This window comes from Pseudophryne corroboree, chromosome 1 (genome assembly GCF_028390025.1).
Source record: "Pseudophryne corroboree isolate aPseCor3 chromosome 1, aPseCor3.hap2, whole genome shotgun sequence".
Classification (NCBI taxonomy): domain Eukaryota; kingdom Metazoa; phylum Chordata; class Amphibia; order Anura; family Myobatrachidae; genus Pseudophryne; species Pseudophryne corroboree.
Window position 1 is genome coordinate 710,201,113 of NC_086444.1, and position 18,575 is coordinate 710,219,687.

The following is an 18,575-nucleotide window of genomic DNA, read 5'->3' on the forward strand; positions in this document are numbered from 1 at the left end:
TTTATCTTAATATAGGAAATAGAGGGGCACCAATATTTATCTTGACACCGGACAACTGTGACGAACTTACGCCACTGCTCAGAAGCTATGTTACTATGTTACTTGGGGCATAACTACTGACTGGTGCACATCTACTGGAGGCACAACTACAGAGGTCATATCTACTGGGGGCACATCTACTGGGGGCATAACTGCAGACTGGGGGCATAACTACTGGGGGCATAACTGCTGAGGGCATATCTACTGGGGACATATCTACTGGGGGCAATACTAATGAGGTCATTCCATAAGGGGCACATAATAAGGGGCATCACTCCTGGAGACATAAGGGGCACTACTACTGAGGGGACTGTATAAGGGGCACCAATACTGTGGGCTCTACATAAGGGGCACTATAACTGTGGTCACTACCACTACAGTGGGCATTGCAAAAGGGGCATTACTACTGAGGGCATTGTATAAGGGGCACTACTATTGGGTGACCATGCCCCTTTCTTTTAGAGACCACACCCCTTTTATCATAGCACATGCCACAGGTGCGTGCAAATCCATTTATTGCACAGGCATAGGGGTGGGATGAGTTCCACCACCTCTCTATGACCACTTTAAGCACCGATTACACCACATGACTAATGCTGGGTACACACTAGCAGATATATTGGCCAATCAATTGGTTGTCCAATATATCTTTTGCTGATCTGCAGGTGTGTACAAGCAATATGTCTGTGAAAAACTTCTTTCACAGATATATTGCATCTGCTGTGCAACACAGCAGATGACCAATATATCTGCAGATACTGGTGGTCATTCCGAGTTGTTCGCTCATTGCCGTTTTTCGCAACGCAGTGATTAGGTGGAAAATGCGCATGCGCATGGTACGCAGCACGCATGCGCTTAGTAATTTGACACAAAACTTTGGAGATTTGCACAAGCTCGAGCGACATTTTTTCAATGCTCGAGTGATCGTAGTGTGATTGACAGGAAGTGGGTGTTTCTGGGTGGCAACTTGCCATTTTCAGGGAGTGTGCTAAAAAACGCAGGCGTGCCTGTAAAAACACAGGAGTGGCTGGCCAAACGCAGGGCGTGTTTGTGACGTCAAACCAGGAACTAAACGGACTGAGCTGATCGCAATCTAGGAGTAGGTCTGGAGCTACTCAGAAACTGCAAGGAATTATTTAGTAGCAGTTCTGCTAATCTTTCGTTCGCAATTCTGCTAAGCTAAGATACACTCCCAGAGGGCGGCGGCCTAGCGTGTGCAATACTGCTAAAAGCAGCTAGCGAGCGAACAACTCGGAATGACCACCACTGTATATTAGTGCATCTTTCAGTGTGTATGAACAATCCCCATCTGCATATATAGCTGCAGATAGATTTAACAGCAGATATTTCTTTAAGATATATTGGTGCATCTTTCTGTGTGTATAAGCATCCATCTGCAGATACAGTATATCTGCAGATCGATTGAACTGCAGATATATCTGCCAGTGTGTAAGCCAGTTTAAGATATGTGATTGTGAGCTGCAGCTGTAAAAATCCAGCAATAGGTTCTCTAATATAGCATCTATCTCCTAGATTTGGTTAAACTGTAACAATACAGTGCCATAACACTGGACCCTGATACAATGTATCATGATGAATAGAAACATTAATGCAGGAAATATAGTGACACTTAAGGCCCCAACCACTAGTCCGATTTGAGCAGTTTTTATCAGGTTTCGATGCACCTGACAGACAAATCTGATGAAAAGCGTCAAATCGGACGGCTCCTCCAATCCGATGCACAGTCCCGTGACAGATATGTCTGAGCTATAGATCCTTGGTGCAGCACCAAGGATTTATCTGAATCTAAAGAAATCAGGTGCACATCGGAATGTATTTTTTTTAATTCAGATGTATCGCATCAGATTCATCTGAAGTGTCACTTGACTGGCATCTCCCTGGCCACTCCCACCCACCACAGGATGCGGTGGCAGCAGCAGCATCAGATCAATCACATGTAGTATGTGTGTATCAGATATATCTGATGCGATCTGGCACATGATAGATCGCATCAAATATATCTGAAGTGAATATAGTGAAAATTAAACCCAAGATCCGCTCTGATTCCTAGGAAGCTGCCGGGAGAGTTCAATAGAAATCTGATGTGACATGCAGCTCAGATTAGTGGACTAGTGGATGGGGGCCTTTATAGAAGTATAATGTATGAGATCTCTCTAGTTCACCAAATAAATCTATTCACAGTGTTTTATTTCATTTTGGCACTCCAGATTTGTCAACACTGACTCATAAGATGGTTTCACACACTATCCAATATACTTACAGTGACAGCGATGTATAACCTATGGGGAGCTATATGGCATTCTTACTGCCAAACTACCACCGCACTCCGAGTTAGGTGTGGGATCACAATACCTAAGACTTAAAATAGAGATTAATAGGCTAGTATTAGCAACATAAATATTTAAATTACGGTATCAATAATAGTCATACTAGGAGACTGAAATAACAAATGAAAATTTAAAATAAGAAACAATAACATCTGAGTTATTTAACCCCTTCAGTGTCAGGTTTTTTATTTAAAAACTAGAGATGAGCGGGTTCAATTCTCTGAGTACCCAACCCTACCGAACACCACGCCCCGAGCCCGGATCCATGTCCAGCTCGGGTTTTCCCGCCTGACTCAGAAACCAGAGCGAGGTAAAACCTCATCATCCCGCTGTCGGATTCTCGCGGGTTTTGGATCCCATATAAGGAGCCGCGCGTCACCACCATTTTCACTCCAGTCCTGGAGAGTGTTGCGAGAGGACGTGTCTCTCTCCTCAGTGTCTGTCTGTGTGGGAAAGTGGGTTGGCGACCTGCTCTGTCTTATGTGTGTCATTCCAGTGCTATGATGTGCTGCATCAGTCCAGTGGTGGTGTCTTGTGCTGCATCAATCCAGTCACAGTGGTGGTGCCCTCTGCTGCCATATGTCCAGTGCTGCTGTATAAGTCCAGTCCAGTGCTATGATGTGCTGCATCAGTCCAGTGGTGGTGTCTTGTGCTGCATCAATCCAGTCACAGTGGTGGTGCCCTCTGCTGCCATATGTCCAGTGCTGCTGTATAAGTCCAGCCCAGTGGTGCTGTGTTGTTCTGCATCAGTCCAAATGTGGTGTCTTGTGCTGCATCAGTCCAGTCACAGTGGTGGTGTCCTCTGCTGCCATATGTCCAGTGCTGCTGTATAAGTCCAGTCCAGTGGTACTGTGTTGTTCTGCATCAGTCCAAATGTGGTGTCTTGTGCTGCATCAGTCCAGTCACAGTGGTGGTGTCCTCTGCTGCCATATGTCCAGTGCTGCTGTATAAGTCCAGTGGTGCTGTGTTGTTCTGCATTAGTCCAGTGGTGGTGTCTTGTGCTGCATCAGTCCAGTAACAGTGGTGGTGTCCTCTGCTGCCATATGTCCAGTGCTGCTGTATAAGTCCAGTCCATTGCAGTGGTGCTGTGTTGTCCTGCATCAGTCCAGTGGTGGTGTCCCTGTGCTGCTGTATAAGTCCAGTGGTACTGCCGTATAAGTCCAGTGATACTGCCGTATAATTCCAGTCCAGTGATACTGCCGCATATGTCCAGTGGTACAGTGGTACTGCCGTATAAATCCAGTCCATTGGTACTGCCGTATATGTCCAGTGATACTGCCGTATATGTCCAGTGGTACTGCGGTATAAATCCAGTGGTACTGCCGCATATGTCCAGTGGTACTGCCATATAATTCCAGTGATACTGCCATAGATGTCCAGTGGTACAGCCGTATAAATCCAGTGGTACTGCCATATAAATCCAGTCTTGTGGTACTGCCGTATAAATCCAGTGGTACTGCTGTATATGTCCAGTGGTACTGCCATATATTTCCAGTGATACTGCTGTATATGTCCAGTGGTACTGCCGTATAAATCCAGTCCAGTGGTACTGCCGTATAAGCACAGTGGTACTGTCGTATATGTCCAGTGGTACTGCCGTATAAATCCAGTGGTACTGCCGTATATGTCCAGTGGTACTGCCATATAATTCCATTGATACTGCCGTATATATCCTGTGGTACTGCCGTATATATATCCAGTGTTACTGCCATATATGTCCAGTGATACTGCCATATAAATCCAGTGGTACTGCCGTATATGTCCAGTGGTACTGCCATATAATTCCATTGATACTGCCGTATATATCCTGTTGTACTGCCGTATAAATCCAGTCCAGTGGTACTGCCGTATAAGCCCAGTGGTACTGTCGTATATGTCCAGTGGTACTGCCGTATAAATCCAGTGGTACTGCCGTATATGTCCAGTGGTACTGCCATATAATTCCATTGATACTGCCGTATATATCCTGTGGTACTGCCGTATATATCCAGTGTTACTGCCATATATGTCCAGTGATACTGCCATATAAATCCAGTGGTACTGCCGTATATGTCCAGTGGTACTGCCATATAATTCCATTGATACTGAAGTATATATCCTGTTGTACTGCCGTATAAATCCAGTCCAGTGATACTGCCGTATAAATCCTGTGGTACTGCCGTATATGTCCAGTGGTAATGCCATATAATTCCAGTGATACTGCCGTATATGTCCAGTGGTACTGCCTTATAAATCCAGTGGTACTGCCGTATAAGTCCAGTGGTACTGCCGTATATGTCCAGTGGTACTGCCGTATATGTCCAGTGATACTGCCATATAATTCCAGTGATACTGCCGTATAAATCCAGTCCAGTGTTACTGCCGTATAAACCCAGTGGTACTACCGTATAAATCCAGTCCAGTGGTACTGCCATATAAGTACAGTCCAGTGGTGCTGCCATATAAATTCAGTGGTGCTCTCCTGTGCTATATATTATTTACTCCAAATAAAGGAGTTATTACTATTTAATCCAAATAATTTTTACAGGGTTTGCCACCAATTTCCAAGTATCCTTTCACACCCAATTTAACAAACAATATAAAAAGATCGAGGGAATCATTAGGAATAATTGGAAGATCCTCCTTAAAGATGAAATTTTAAGAAATGTATTACCCGAGAGACCGAAGTTTACCTATAGGAGGGCACCTAATATCAAAAATAATTTGGTATCTAGTGCATTACATATGGATGGTAAACGGTTTCTCCCTAGGAATAAGGGTTTTTATCGTTGCGGGGATTGCAAAATGTGTAAATCTTGTCCAAGTAGTGAATCCAAAGTTACCAATTTTTGTTGGGAGAAGAAAGTTATAAAAATAGATGAATTCATTACATGCCACACAGACTATGTCATATATGGCATTGTATGCAAGTGTAACCTACTATAGATAGGAAAAATCACACGCCAAGTAAAAATTCGATGGTCTTAACATGTGAGAAATATCACCAATGGAAATATTAATCATCCTTTTTCATTACACTTTAAAGAGAAACATGATAAGTCAGTTAAAGGAATAAAAAGTTTTTGTGCCCTGAAATGGATAAAAAACAATTGGAGAACTAGAGATAGAGATAATAGGTTGGCAAAAGCAGAAATGAAAAACATCTATGAATTTAACAGCCTTAAGCCACACGGTTTGAATCATGATTTTGAAATCAGATGGTTTTTGTAATATCTCAAACATCTTTTGGTGTCCTTTTTTCACTGGCTGTATATGTTCCATCAAGTAGATATGTATCTCTAGTTTTGGTTTATATATCCCATTGGTATCTAATATAAGCAATGGTAGCCATCTTTGTTGTGGGCAATTATTATCCCATATGTAAGGCATACCTGTCCGTTCCTATCATCTATAAATAGAGGTCAGTGATATACTCTGCCCGGGTTAAATGTATATGTGGTTGGGGATTTATATCTTATGCCCAGCCGTACAGCGCAGGACTGTATATATTTTAATGCACATTTAATGCCGTTCGCGGGTTGCTATGGCAACGCGATGTGTCATCACCTGATAGACGTAAGAGGGGCGGTTCCGGCTATGACGGGCGTTGAACCTGACGTGTCAGAGTAGTTCCGGCCGGTTGATATAGCAACCGTATACAACACCATACTGCTAACCACTGGCTGCATATGTTCCATCAAGTAGATATGTATCTCTAGTTTTGGTTTATATATCCCATTGGTATCTAATAATAGCAATTTTTAGCAATGGTAGCCATCTTTGTTGTGGGCAATTATTATCCCATATGTAAGGCATACCCGTCCGTTCCTATCATCTATAAATAGAGGTCATGTATATGTGGTTGGGGATTTATATCTTATGCCCAGCCGTACAGCGCAGGACTGTATATATTTTAATGCACATTTAAGCCGTTCGCGGGTTGCTATGGCAACGCGATGTGTCATCACCTGATAGATGTAAGAGGGGCGGGTCCGGCTATGACGGGCGTTGAACCTGACGTATCAGAGTAGTTCCGGACGGTTGTTATAGCAATCGTATACAACACCATACTGCTAACCCGGGTGTAAAATTACAGCTGTCTGGTGGTGCGGAGCTGTGTGATACGCATGTATAATACGAGGGCTGAGTGAAATATCATTACATAGTGTATGTGGATATGTTTAGGGTGAGCCGCTACCATTATAATGTAACGCAGGCTCAGTTGTGTTAAGTACTAGATGGGAGGAAGTGACCTGTAGTACTTCCGGGGGGTTGTCTCGGCAACCAGACGCGGAATTGTACTATTAGCCTGGATGTTAAATCGCAGGATGTTAATGTAGGGCAATATCTTGAAGGGGATTTTAGTTTGGCGCCCATTATGCAAATAAGTTTCATTTTTTGATTGGTGCATTCAAATGTCCATTAAAGCATATCACAATTCATTGGACAATTGGTTAATGATACACCAGGTTCTTGTTATTTAAGAGAAGTCAGTTAGTGTATCACTTCATTCAGCTGACCAGACATGAGATGCTGCACACCAGTGGTATGTTCCATGTGTCATTTTGTGATTTTTTACTTTTAGTTGCCTTATCAAAAACATGAAATGTATTTTTATTGATACCTTTGTTATTTTAGTGAAATACACTGTTTTATCTTGATAAAGACGCCGCAGAGCGTCGAAACGCATCGACACAGTGTTACTTTGAAGTCCTTTACCAGTGTATTCATTGAGGGGAGCATATGACCTTGTTATATCCGGATGTAACTTTGTCAGCTGAAATTCATCTCTGTTTCCCACTCTGGGTACGATTGGTTGTTTGTTTGTATCTTTTAAAAAATAAAAGGGGTTTTCTTTGCCCTAATTTGGCTTCCCCTCTTTTAATTCCACATAACATTTTCCATGAGTGGCATCCATCCATATTATATGGCTTAAAGAGAAAGGAAGAAATACCTCCTCTAAAGAAACCTTTACGTGTGTTCTACCATATTTTTACAAGTAAGCATACATGTAAGAACCCATTGTCAAGTTATCATCACATCATTTCGGGTGATCCCATAAGAAGGTGGACGTTTGATCTCTACTGGGACTTTTTTTCCATCACTTATTATCTCCGCTGCACAGGGGAGAAGAACTTTATTTACCAACAGTATTACACTATTGTGTGTTTTATTTTCTGTTTCATGTATTTATCATCGATGTGAGGATTATCCAAGTGAAGGGACATTTGGAGCGCAAACAGTGAGATTGTACCTTTTCTTTTTACTCTACTGCCATATATGTCCAGTGATACTGCCATATAAATCCAGTGGTGCTGCCGTATATGTCCAGTGGTACTGCCGTATAATTCCATTGATACTGCCATATATATCCTGTTGTACTGCCGTATAAATCCAGTCCAGTGATACTGCCGTATAAATCCTGTGGTACTGCCGTATATGTCCAGTGGTAATGCCATATAATTCCAGTGATACTGCCGTATATGTCCAGTGGTACTGCGGTATAAATCCAGTGGTACTGCCGCATATGTCCAGTGGTACTGCCATATAATTCCAGTGATACTGCCATAGATGTCCAGTGGTACAGCCGTATAAATCCAGTGGTACTGCCATATAAATCCAGTCTTGTGGTACTGCCGTATAAATCCAGTGGTACTGCTGTATATGTCCAGTGGTACTGCCATATATTTCCAGTGATACTGCTGTATATGTCCAGTGGTACTGCCGTATAAATCCAGTCCAGTGGTACTGCCGTATAAGCCCAGTGGTACTGTCGTATATGTCCAGTGGTACTGCCGTATAAATCCAGTGGTACTGCCGTATATGTCCAGTGGTACTGCCATATAATTCCAGTTACGTCATTGCAGCTCTTTTACTTATTTGCATGATGTGCTATTTGGGGACTAGTTTTTTTTAAAAGTGCAATCCTGTCTGCCACTGCAGTGCTACTCCTAGATGGGCCAGGTGTTTGTGCCGCACACTTGTGTCACTTAGCTTAGTCATACAGCTACCTTGGTGCAACTTTTAGGCCTAAAAACAATATTGTGAGGTGTTCAGAATAGACTGGAAATGAATGTTATTGAGGTTGTATTTCCACCGGCCAATAGTAGGTACCAACCTGATAGGTCCTGGACTCTGATCTTTCATTTGTACCCCACATTCAATCTGTCTCAAAATCATGTTACATGCATCTAAAAAACATATCCAAAATACGACCATACCTTGCACCAGACACTGCTAAAACTCTAATCCACGCTCTCATTATCTCCAGCATTGATTATTGCAATAGTCTCCTAACTGGTCTTCCAAAAACAAGACTCTCACCATTACAACCCATTTTGAATGCAGCTGCGAGGCTAATCTTCCTCGCTAGATGTTCATCGTCTGCAGATCCACTCTGTCATTCCCTCCATTGGTTACCTGTATTCTACCATATTCAATATTAAATACTTTTAGTTACACACAAGGCCATTAACCAAACTACACCAACGTACATCACTTCGCTTATCTCAAAATATCTCCCAACCCGACCTCTTCGCTCTTCACAAGATCTTCATCTCTCATCCACACTCATTACTCGCTCCCACTCACGATTGCAGGACTTTCATTGGGCTGCACCCACCCTGTGGAATGCCCTACCACACACAATAAGACTCTCCTTTAGTCTCCAAACCTTCAAGCGTTCCCTGAAAACTCACCTCTTCAGGCAAGCATATCAAATTCCAGAACTGCCCACATAACTTTCAAAAACCTTCCTATCAAATTGCATCCACTTTGCACAGTCCACACATATCCTCACGTCTTCTCATTCTTCACTTTCCCTTCCTCCTAACCCTGGTTCATCATTGCTGTGTGACCATATCATACAGCCCACCATGAACTTTTGCAATCTGGTGGACAACTATGCAATAGATAGCACCTATCCTCATGTATCCATGCCTATTTCCCTATAGATTGTAATCTTGCGAGCAGGGCCTTCCTACCTCTATGACTGTTTGTTATTACCCAGTTTTGTTATATCATTGATATTTCCAATTGTAAAACGCAATGGAGTTTGCTGCACTATATAAGAAACTGTTAATAAAATAATAATAATAAATAATAATACCGTAGGATCAAAATTACCTCCAAATTCTGTGATTTTAGCTATTTTTATGTTTGTTTTTTAAATCATCCAGATCCAAAACCAAAACCTGAAAGGGTGGTTTTGGCAAAACCTATCCAGATCCAAAACACGAGCGGGGATACAGATCCAAAACAAAAACACAAAAAGTGCCCGCCGCACATCTCTATCAAAAACACACCCTGGGGGGTGGGTTTTTAAACTGACATGGGAGAGGGGGGGAAGGTGCAGGGGGGGAGTTTTTTTTTATTTTTTGGTATAGCCCGCTGTGCTATACTATTATTTATCTGTGACACTCTCAGACCAGATGGGTGCTTTGTTGTACATAAAGGGGTGCTGTGTTGTCTATCAAGGGGCTGCTTTGTCTGATAACGGGGCTGCTGTGTCCATCCAGGGGTGCTCTGTCCATCTAGGGGTGTTCTGTCCATCCATCCAGGGGCTCTGCCCCAGTGTAAAAAAAAAAAAAAGCTAAAAATATTATTTAAAAAAAATATATATATAATTTTTTTTTTTGTGCTATACCCCAATATACTGCTCTATTATTTTTCTGTGACACTGCCGGTGAGACCGCAGCTTAATATTCATACACATGTTGTAAAACTGTAGGCCAGACCGCAGTGTAATATTCATGGTTGATAATTTTTATGATAGCATTCAAATAGGCATGTGAGACCGTCTGTTTCACCACTGGCTGGAAAAAAAGGCAATTTGGAGGCCCTTGTACAAACTGACTTTGCTTCACTTAAGTTGCCCACACTCCAGTGTGTATTCAGAAAGAGTTTTCTGCACAGCTGGGAACCTTTGTCAGCATTCGACGTAGGAGGTTACTGCCCCAAAAGGTGGAAAAGATGATGTTCATCAAAAGGAATTTCAAATACCCTGAGGAAGACCTTTACTGGCACTGACGTCCAAAAATTTAATAGTGGATTCCAGTAGGGGCGAATTAATAGTGTGTGAAGAAGATGTAGGTGAGGAATTGGATGATGATGATGACGACGAAGATATCTTGCCTATGTAGAGCCAGTTTGTGCACGTAGAGATCATTGACAGCAGTGTCCACTGCCCATTGACAGCTTGTTTTGTGGGGGCCCAAACCAACAAATAATTTTAGCCACAAGTTGCAGTCCCTGTCGCTTGAGTGATGGGTTTGTTAAACTGTGCATGTCCTGTTTAATTTAAACAGCAGAAATGTGGGTGGGAGGGCCCAAGGACAATTCCATCTTGCACCTCTTTTCTTTGCATTATGCACTGTTTGGAGCATTCCTGACAGTGCCAGCGCTGACCGCTCAGCAAAGCAGGGATGTGCCAGGTTACAGAGGCGCTCTTCCCCATTTGCTACTTTGCTGTCAGCCAATCACTGTTGTCAAACCGTGTGACAGGCAGCGGCACCGGCAGTGTGAAGAGCCATGCTCCCTCCACTCTCCCTCACTGCTAGCCCTGCTCTCTCCTCCCTCTGCTGAGTAGAGCTATCAGATGCAGCGCTCCTCCTCCTCCCCACTCACCCGTTTGGCTGATAGGCAAGGCAATATACATCCAGTAGTGCCTGCCTGCTGTGGAGCATGGAGCGTGACACATCACTGCAGTGTCTTCACAGCACTGATGACTGATCACAGGGGGTCTGGCAGGGGAAGTGGCAGCTTTGTGGGGGTGGGACTACAGTTACATGACAGGCAGACAGGGAGGTATGCTGTACACAGTGCACAGGAAGTGGAAGCAGAAATTAACTGTGTCTTCCATTTCTACTTTCCCCTGGCCCTTGCTGCATAGTGAGAGCAAGCTGGACTCCTGCTTCCAGAGACCAGCCTGCTGCCTGCCAGAGGGACAAGCCTACCTGCCTGCCAGAGACCTGCCAGCCAAGTAAGTGGAGTGGCCAGCTTTATCCATATAGTGTGGTACAGTATCTCTGGGTATCACACAGGTATTTCTATATATTCAGTTCCCCCACTGTGTCTCCCTGGGGCCCACAATGCTTCCAGGGCCCGCAGCTCCCCCTGTACCCAGTAATTTCTAAGGCCAGTGGCTCCCCCTCCAAAAGAACGGCCACATGTGCCCCCCCATCCCCCAGCTCTCTGGTAGCCCCCTGGACACCTGCCCAGGCAGATTCTGACTCCACAGCTGCTGGCAGATCACATGAAGAGGCTGTCCACAGAGGAGCTGGGGGTGCCCCCATGCAGGTGGGGGAGGGTGGGAGGAGTGCTCATGGGAGTCCCAGGCTGCACTACGGAGGTGCAGTATGTAACTGAAGCATTTCTCTCTGTCCTTACTCCCTGCTGCCTCTCTCTGTCCCTACAACCCTGCTGCCTCTCTCTGACCCTACATCCCTGCTGCCTTTCTCTGTCCCTACATCCCTGCTGCCTTTCTCTGTCCCTGCTAACTCTCTGTACCTATGTCCCTGCTGCCTCTCTCTGTCCCTACATCCCTGCTGCCTCTCTCTGTCCCTACATCCCTGCTGCCTCTCTTTGTCCCTACTGTATGTCCCTGCTACCTCTCTCTGTCCCTGTTGTATGTCCCTGCTGCTTCTCTCTGTCCCTATGCCCCTGCTGCCTCTCTCTGCCCCTACTGTATGTCCCTGCTGCCTCTCTCTGTCCCTATGTCCCTGCTGCCTCTCTCTGTCCCTATTGTATATCGCTGCTGCCCCTCTCTCTGTCCCTTCTGTCCCTCTCTCTCTCCCTATGTCCTTGCTGGCTCTCTGTTTCTCTGTCCCTGCTGGCTCTCTCTGGCCCTACGTCCATACTGCCCCTCTTTCTGTGCCTATGTCTTTGCCAGCACTATCACTCTGTCTGTACATCCCTGCTGCCTCTCTCTGTCCCTACTGTATATTACTGCTGCCCCTCTCTCTGTCCCTATATCCCTGCTGCCTATCTCTGTCCCTTCGTCCCTACTGCCCCTCTTTCTGTCCCTATGTCTTTGCTGGCACTATCTGTCCCTACATCCCTGCTGGCTCTCTCTGTCCCTACATCCCTGCTGGCTCTCTCTGTCCCTATGTCCTGCTGCCTCTCTCTGTCCCTGCAGCTTCTTTCTGTCCCTATGCCCCTGCTGTCTTTCTGTCATACTCTAGGGCACTGAATGGAGGTGGCAGGGGGAGGCGGTGCAGGGCTTTGTCTTGGCATGCTCCTGTGTGCATGTGCCTGGGCCCCCCACCTCATTGCACACTGTAACATAGTAGATGAGGTTGAAAAAAGACAAAATGCCCATCGAGTTCATCCTGTATTATAATTCCTACACTAGTCAGTATATAACTACTTAACTATAATGACCATATTAAGTTATATTTATAGGTCTAAATAACAGCTATAATTCATGCTTTTTCTAGCATTCTCTTCCTTTAATTGCTATAACCTTGGATATTTCCTTCAGCTAGGAATTTATCTAATCCATTTTAAAACATATTAACTGAGTCCGCCATTACTACCTTCTCTGACAGAGAATTCCAAATTGTTACAGCCCTTACTGTGAAGAACCCTTTTCTTTGGTTTGAAACTTTCTCTCCTCCAACCTCAGAGGGTGCCCACGTGTCCGGTGTAGAGCCTTTTTGATAAACAAATCACCTGATCCTTGTATTGTCCCTTTATATAATTGTAAATATTAATAATGTCTCCTCTTAGATGCCTCTTTTTGAGTGTAAACATATCTAACCTAGAAAGCCTTTCCTCATAGTCCAGTGCCTCTAACCCAGGGGTGGGGAACCTCAGGCCCGCGGGCCGTATAAGGCCTGCAAAGCCACTTGATCAGGCCCCGTCAGGCTCACCTAACCGAGGGAGATGCCGGGTGCCTGCTGAGATTTTGTTACCAGCCGGCGCCCGGCTCCTTCTCCTCATCAGCAGCCAGAGGCAGGAGCTCACTCCTGATATCTGGTTTCCAGCTCAGGCAGTATGCATGTGTGGCACTCCCATAGTTCCGAGGAGCGAGCAGCCAGGTGGAGGGCAGCGGTCCGGAAACAGGAGCGGGGCTGGTGAGTATTGTGTTTTTTTTCCCTTTTAATGTGTGTGTGTGTGTGTGTGTGTGTGTGTAAGCGGCACTACTAGGGGGCATAACAACTGACTGGGGGCATATCTAATAGGGCAAAACAACTGACTGGGGGCATATCTAATGGGGCATAGCAACTGACTGGGGGCATATCAACTGACTGGGGGCATATCTAATGGGACATAACTGACTGGGGGCATATCTAATGCGACATAACAACTGACTGGGGGCATGTCTAATGGGGCATAACAACTGACTATGGGCATATCTAATGGGGTATAACAAGTGACTGGGGGTATATCTACTGGGGCATAACAACTGACTGGGGGAAGGCTAATTTTTAAGTAGATAATTTTTGTATGGCCCCCGAAGGATTTTATAAATAACCAAATGGCCCTTGGTAGAAAAAAGGTTCCCTACCCCTGCTCTAACCCCTTGATCAGTTTGGTGGCTCGCCTCTGAACCCTTTCTAGTTCCAAGATATCTTTTTTATAGTGCGGTGCCCAGAACTACACACACAATATTCAAGGTGTAGCCGTACCAATGATTTATACAGTGACAGGATTACACTCTCATCCCTTGTCTCAATTCCCCGTTTTATACATCCTAATACTGTACCTTATTTGCTTTTGTTGCTGCACTTTGACATTGGGATCTGTTACTAAGTCTATTATCAATGAGCACCCCCAAATCTTTTTCCACTACTGTTTCCCCTACAAATTACCCATTTAATTTATAGGCTGCCCGATTGTTTCCCGAGGTGCATAAGTGTCCCCACCATAATGTGTAAGAAGCATTACTGTGGGCATTATGTGTATAAATGGCTCTACTGTGGGCATTACATGTAAGGGGCACTACTACTGTGGGAATTGTATATATAAGGGGTACTACTGTGTAGCTTAACATGAATGGGGGGTACTACTGTATGTCTTAATGTGAATAAAGGACACTACTGTGGTGTAATATGAATTGGGGGCACTACGAGCGGTGTAATGTGAATAAGGTTGTGCTGTTGTGTGGCGTAATTTGAAATGTGGGTACACGGTTGAGTGGCCATGCCCCTTCTTAGTGAGACCACACCACTTTTTTTTTTTGCAGCGCATGCATTCGTCACGCACTATCCCTTTGTGGAGTATGGGAGGGTGCAAATTTATAGTTTGCAGGGGGGCGCCAAACACCCTAGCACCGCCCCTGATTGCTGACTTGTGTAGACGACAAACATTTTCATAGTTTATTAAATTGCCACCCTGTCTGCCACTGCAGTTACATTCTGTATCCTAGATGTTGTAAGTTAAAGTACCACATGTTTGTGCCGCCCACTGCTGTCACTTAGCTTAGTCATACAGCTACTTCGGTGCAACCTTTTGGCCTGAACTGGATTAAAACAATATTGTGAGCTGTGAGGTGGTCAAAATTGACTGGAGAGGAGTGGAAATTAATGTTACTGAGGTTAATAATACCATAGGAACAAAAACAGGCCAACTTTTTTTAATGTTTTTATGTAAAAAAAAAAAATACGGATACAAAACCAAAACCAAAATCCACAAAGGCGGTTTTGGCAAAACCAAATACAGATCCAAAACACGAATGAGATACAGATCCAAACCAAAGCCAAATCCCATAACAGGGGCTGGCGCACACCCCTAATGTAGACACAATGATACTTACATAATGTTTACACTTATAATGGGATGCACTTTACAACATCATTTCATAAGTCTGTTGAGCATGTTTATAGGTGCATACTGAGCAATGTGAAATAAAGCTTCAAATGCACACAAGTGCCACATGTACTAAAGTTGGCACCTATGTCAACTGACTCTCATTAATAATTTAATGTGTAAATTAGAATAATACAAGCAGTATTTTAGGAAGAAGAAAACTTTAATTGTTTGGGGCAGCATGCTGGCCCAGAGGTTATCACTGCTGCTTCACAGCACTGGGGTCTTGTGTTTAATTACCATCAGGGCCCTTACTGTGTGGATTTAGTATATTCTCCATGTGTTTGTAAGAGTTTATTCTTGGTACTACTGCTTTTTCTCTCAAGTCCAAAACCTTACTAGTAGGTTAATTGGCTTTTGAAAAAAATTAGCCCAAGCGTGTAAGTAAGCTCAAATGGGGCAGAGACTGATGTGAATGTCCTAGAATCCTACCTCCAAACATTATGAGCACAGCCAAGTCAGGACTCCTGCACATGCCTGAGAAGTGGCATGGCCATGGCAAAAGGGAGGTGGTTGATAGATAGACAGCTAAAAGATAGACAGTCATTAGGTCGACACCATATGGTCAACAGTCATAAGTCCGAAAGGGTAAAAAGTTTGGCAGTCAAAAGGTCGACGGTCAAAAGTCAGAGTCAAAAGGTCGTCAAGGTCAAATTGTTGACACATGTTTTTTTGTGGTTTTCTTGCTTTTACAACTTTTTTGTTAATTTACAATCCATGCCACAAACTATTACCTTTAGTAATCTTGTGGCGAACGAAGAGGAGCGAGCCACTGAGCCTGTAGCGTGATGAGCAAACAAATTTTAACACATTTGGGGAAAATTATTTTAAAAACACAGCATTTTTGTGTCAACATTTGACCCTGTGACCTTTTGAATGTCGGAATTTTGACCGTCGACCTTTTGACTGTCGACTCTTTGACCCTGTCGGACTTTTGATCCTGTCAACCATATGGTGTCAACCTAATGACTGTCTATCTTTTAACTCTCTAACTTGTATACCACACCAATGGCAAAAGTGGACATGGCTTTGCAGAAATGCCGTTTTTGTTATAGCGGGGGCTTGTACAGCGCTCTGTGAGCTGCTGGCCATGCCCCAAGCCCCTGTCTCCCATGAACAGATGCTGTGCATATGCGCACAGCATATATTCACAGCTGCTCTGCTAAGCAGACAGTGAGTGGTAGGGGACACCCCAACTTCCCCACCACCACGGGACACTGCAGCAAAGGGGAAAGGAGGGGGGGGGGGCTCTACAGTGTTAAAAGATTGGACTTTAATGGAGAAATTACTCTTCTGCATGGAGAATTTACTCTTTTGCATAGGGAACCTCTTTAGATTTTTTTGGCCTACAAACTGCATGTCTAATTTGAAGTGGTCTCTAAAAAGCAGGTGTCCACCATGAAGTGACTTGGATGGACTACAGTATATACGCACACCAATGCAGAACCAAAGCAATTGCAGTGTGCATCCAGTATGTGTCGTAAATGAGGTCCACAGTGTGCATCAGCAGTCATAATATAGAACTAATGATAATGATTACTACATTGTAGGAAACAAGAACGCTGTGATTGTTTTTAATATTTAAGAGAAACTCCAGCACACCTTGTAATTTGTATATGCTTACAGAAGGGTTGTTATAGACAGCCAATTCCCCGAGCAATGTATTATAAGGATTGTTAGTGCCACGAGGACGAAGCAGAGCATTGGTAATTAGATGGTTAGCCATGGCTCCTAGAATTGCCCAATAAAAAAAAAAATAAGTCAAGAATGATCAGTTAAGAGTCTGTAGTTAAAAAACTGAAAACATGTCAACATCAGTGAATGATAACCATAAGAGTCAATGTAAAAGGAAAGTTGATATTTGAAACAACAAATACTGTAAATGCAGCCTGGCAATTAAAATAGAATAAAACATCAAATATACTATTTTTGTAGAAAAGATATTGCATTTTGTTTTAATATGTATTTTATCTAAATGTTCTGATTAGCCATGTACCCCCAATCTACACTCCTATGGTCTGTCAGCCCAAACTGTAAACTATATAGAAAATGTATTATAATGGGAGGGGGGTAGATAGAAAAATGAAATGAATACATGATGTAAAATATAAGATTTATACAAAAATTTGAAAGGATATTTTTCTGATATATACAGGATAATGGAAATATAATAACCCACAGACCCAAAATGAGCTGTAGATCAATTCAAAGTCTAACACAATCAATTTGTTTCATAGGATAAAAGGATAGAAAGCAGATCGTACACTACACTATTTTACTTCAATTACCAAAACACTATTACAGTATATACGTAAGGAGCCTTTTGCGAGTGTTTACACTATTAAAGGAAGTGATTGGCAATCATACTACAATATTGTACTGTGGTCAAGAGCTGTTTTATGAGATCATCATTTGTCAAACAACTGAATCAGCCTAACATCATCATTTAACAAGAGCGCTATGTGTGAGAAAAAAAAATTAGTATGAGAAGTGTTGAGAGATCTATGATGGCTGATGAGTGAGTATAAATTGTGTGTTATCTGATGAGAGACTAGTGATGCATGATGCATGACAAGGTACAGTAAGTTACAAAGAGCCTGCATATGGCATATACACTTAGGGACATGTTTTCATCCCATCCATGAAAACTTCTGCATCGGCTCACTGTCACAATGGTGACTCTCATGAACTTATCAATGCTCTCATTAATCTGAGACATGGCTATGTGAGCATGCATGGATATCACCAGGTGCAAATCCTCTATAAAAGATCAGGATTGACATTCAAACATTGACTCATAAGTACATACTTCATATTTTACTTTTTCTGAATGTAAAAAATGTTTTTTCCAGGTTTTACTTTATTTGCTAAACTTGAGCGCTGGCTTTTTGAGGTTAATTGTAAAATTTTGTTGGGTATGTTATCTCTAAAGAGATAATTAATATGGATTTATCTATCTTTTTTACATGTTTTCTATAATTATATCTCCTGCAACTTACCTCAGTGCTTAGCAGCAACAAATATAGTTAACCATATAGTGCTTATTACTCTTTAACTAGGTGGAATGATGACAGTAGGGTGCTGTTAGAAGTGAAGATAAGTGGAGACACTGACTGAAGTAGGTTCATCATCTGACATCTTGTAACAGTTTTCACTGATCAAAAGAATTTCTAGTATATAGCAAAATCAAATACTTAATCCTCATTTACCTCAGTAGAACCTTTAAGGCTAATACATTTTACAAGTTTTGTAAGCTTAGGTAACTCAACACTCCCTAGCCACAGCCCGAAATCCCCAAGACACAGTGTGAAGTCCAGATATATTGTATCTTCTACATTAAATTGATAAATAGCCAGTATCAGCATCTAATATTCACATTAATGTCCTATTTGTTCCTTT

General features: G+C 43.1%; 1 protein-coding gene across 7 annotated transcripts in view; it reads right to left on the bottom strand.

Moving 5' to 3' along the window:
• Positions 1-18,575, bottom strand: part of ADGRL3 (adhesion G protein-coupled receptor L3) — a 1,270,535-nt gene that overhangs the window by 157,826 nt on the left and 1,094,134 nt on the right. For 2 of the 7 annotated variants that reach the window (XM_063914936.1, XM_063914964.1), the window contains exon 22: positions 16,779-16,907. The exons of 3 other annotated variants lie outside the window; for them this stretch is intronic. In XM_063914936.1, the coding sequence (XP_063771006.1) occupies positions 16,779-16,907 (129 nt within the window). The remainder of the gene's footprint in view (positions 1-16,778; positions 16,908-18,575) is intronic. 2 more of the 7 variants (XM_063914980.1, XM_063914972.1) reach the window with 1 other exon arrangement.